General features: G+C 35.2%; 2 protein-coding genes across 3 annotated transcripts in view; one reads left to right on the forward strand and one right to left on the reverse strand.

Moving 5' to 3' along the window:
* Positions 1-1,589, reverse strand: part of LOC118732740 (E3 ubiquitin-protein ligase Ubr3) — a gene marked incomplete at its 5' end in the record, with an annotated part of 46,387 nt that overhangs the window by 42,287 nt on the left and 2,511 nt on the right.
* Positions 150-1,589, forward strand: part of LOC118732773 (E3 ubiquitin-protein ligase Ubr3-like) — a 5,543-nt gene continuing 4,103 nt past the window's right edge. Inside the window, exons 1-2 of the mRNA XM_036461888.1 lie at positions 150-609; positions 1,314-1,577. Coding sequence (XP_036317781.1) covers positions 229-609; positions 1,314-1,577 — 645 coding nt within the window. The 5' untranslated portion in view covers positions 150-228. The remainder of the gene's footprint in view (positions 610-1,313; positions 1,578-1,589) is intronic.

Raw genomic sequence — 1,589 nt, forward strand, 5'->3', positions numbered from 1 at the left:
TTGTATTTTGAATACACCCTATACTAATGTAGAGTTTAATAGAATAATTTAAAATTTTAGTATTGAATAACGCCATTAAATGTTACAGAAATTTGGTTTGCTCATAGAACATTTGGTATTTGTATTTTCGTAACAGTACGCAGCTATGATAATCACGCAAAATGTGGTCTGGTATGGGTACCGCATGTAGTGGCGTATCGGTGTCGTACATGCGGCATTTCACCATGTATGTCCATTTGCCGCGACTGCTTCAAGAAGGGCGATCATACCAATCACGACTTCAACATGTTCTTGTCTCAGGCTGGCGGCGCCTGCGATTGTGGCGATACATCTGTGATGAAAGCAGAGGGTTTCTGCAGTGACCACGGCATAAACAATAGGGCCAACAAAGAGCCCGTGCCCTCTAATTTACTCGCCGTGGCAGAAGCTATAATGCCAAAATTACTTTTTCGATTACTGCAGCACTTCCGGGAACACAGTGATGCCACATCACAAACGTATAATTTGGCCGCTTATTCATGCGAAGAGTTTGCAAATATGTTGATCGATCTTAACAACATGGGCGAAATAATGCGCAAAGTGATGACACGTGCCCTCATAAATCCTGATGTGAGTAATGCTAAATGCTTGGTACTTTTTTACATACTACACTGGTGGCCCGATAATTAAAAACGATTTTCTGTTACGAGTTTTGACCATATATTTTTATTTATAAGTTTTAATTTATTTTTAGGAAAATATAGTACGTGCTACAGTAAAAACCATATAACTTAAAATTTTAAACTTTGTAAAAGATTATAATAATTCGAAGAAGTTTAAAAAATGGACATCAAAATTTTAAATTTTTTAATAGGAATTTCTAGAAAAAATTCGGGTATGCAGTTTTATAGCCCATTCAATTTCGTTGATTTTCGAGAATCTCTTTTGTTAGCGATGTTGCTCATTTTCCCCCACAAAAAAAAAAAAATTGGAACAGTCAGCAAAAAAAAAAACAAAAATAAAAATCAACGAGATTTTTGAACTAATTCAAACTTGCACAATACTTATACTAAAATTGAATGGGATATACAACTGCATATCCGACTTTTTTCTAGAAAGATTGATGACAATTTTCGGAAATTCGTCGAATTATTATAAATCTTGTACAGAGTTGAATTCTTTGAACTATATAATTTTCGTTTCAGCACGCACTATATTTTCTTAAAAAATAAATCAAAGCTTATAAAAAAATAGAAGGTCAAAACTTGTAAAAGAAAATCGTCTAATTATCGGACCACCTGTGTATGTCCCGTTTCTTATACTCTCTGTTTTAGGTCTACAAATCTTTTACGGAATCTCCCTGCTTGGATACACGGCATGGACGATTTTTAAAGTCGAATCGCGAGAAGTATGAAGAAGCTGTAAACCGATTTCCCCGTCCTGAACCGCCCGACGATTATAAGCACCTGCCTGCTTTAGGAGAAAAGCTCGTCCATACAACTCTTTTGGAAGAATTCATTTTTTGGACATTCAAATTTGAATTCCCTCAAAACTTGGTTTGCTTTTTGCTTAACATGCTGCCCGATCAAGATTATAAGGTAATAAAAAAA

Source organism: Rhagoletis pomonella, unplaced genomic scaffold (assembly GCF_013731165.1).
Source record: "Rhagoletis pomonella isolate Grant_MI unplaced genomic scaffold, Rhpom_1.0 Rhpom_scaffold_00002, whole genome shotgun sequence".
NCBI lineage: Eukaryota > Metazoa > Arthropoda > Insecta > Diptera > Tephritidae > Rhagoletis > Rhagoletis pomonella.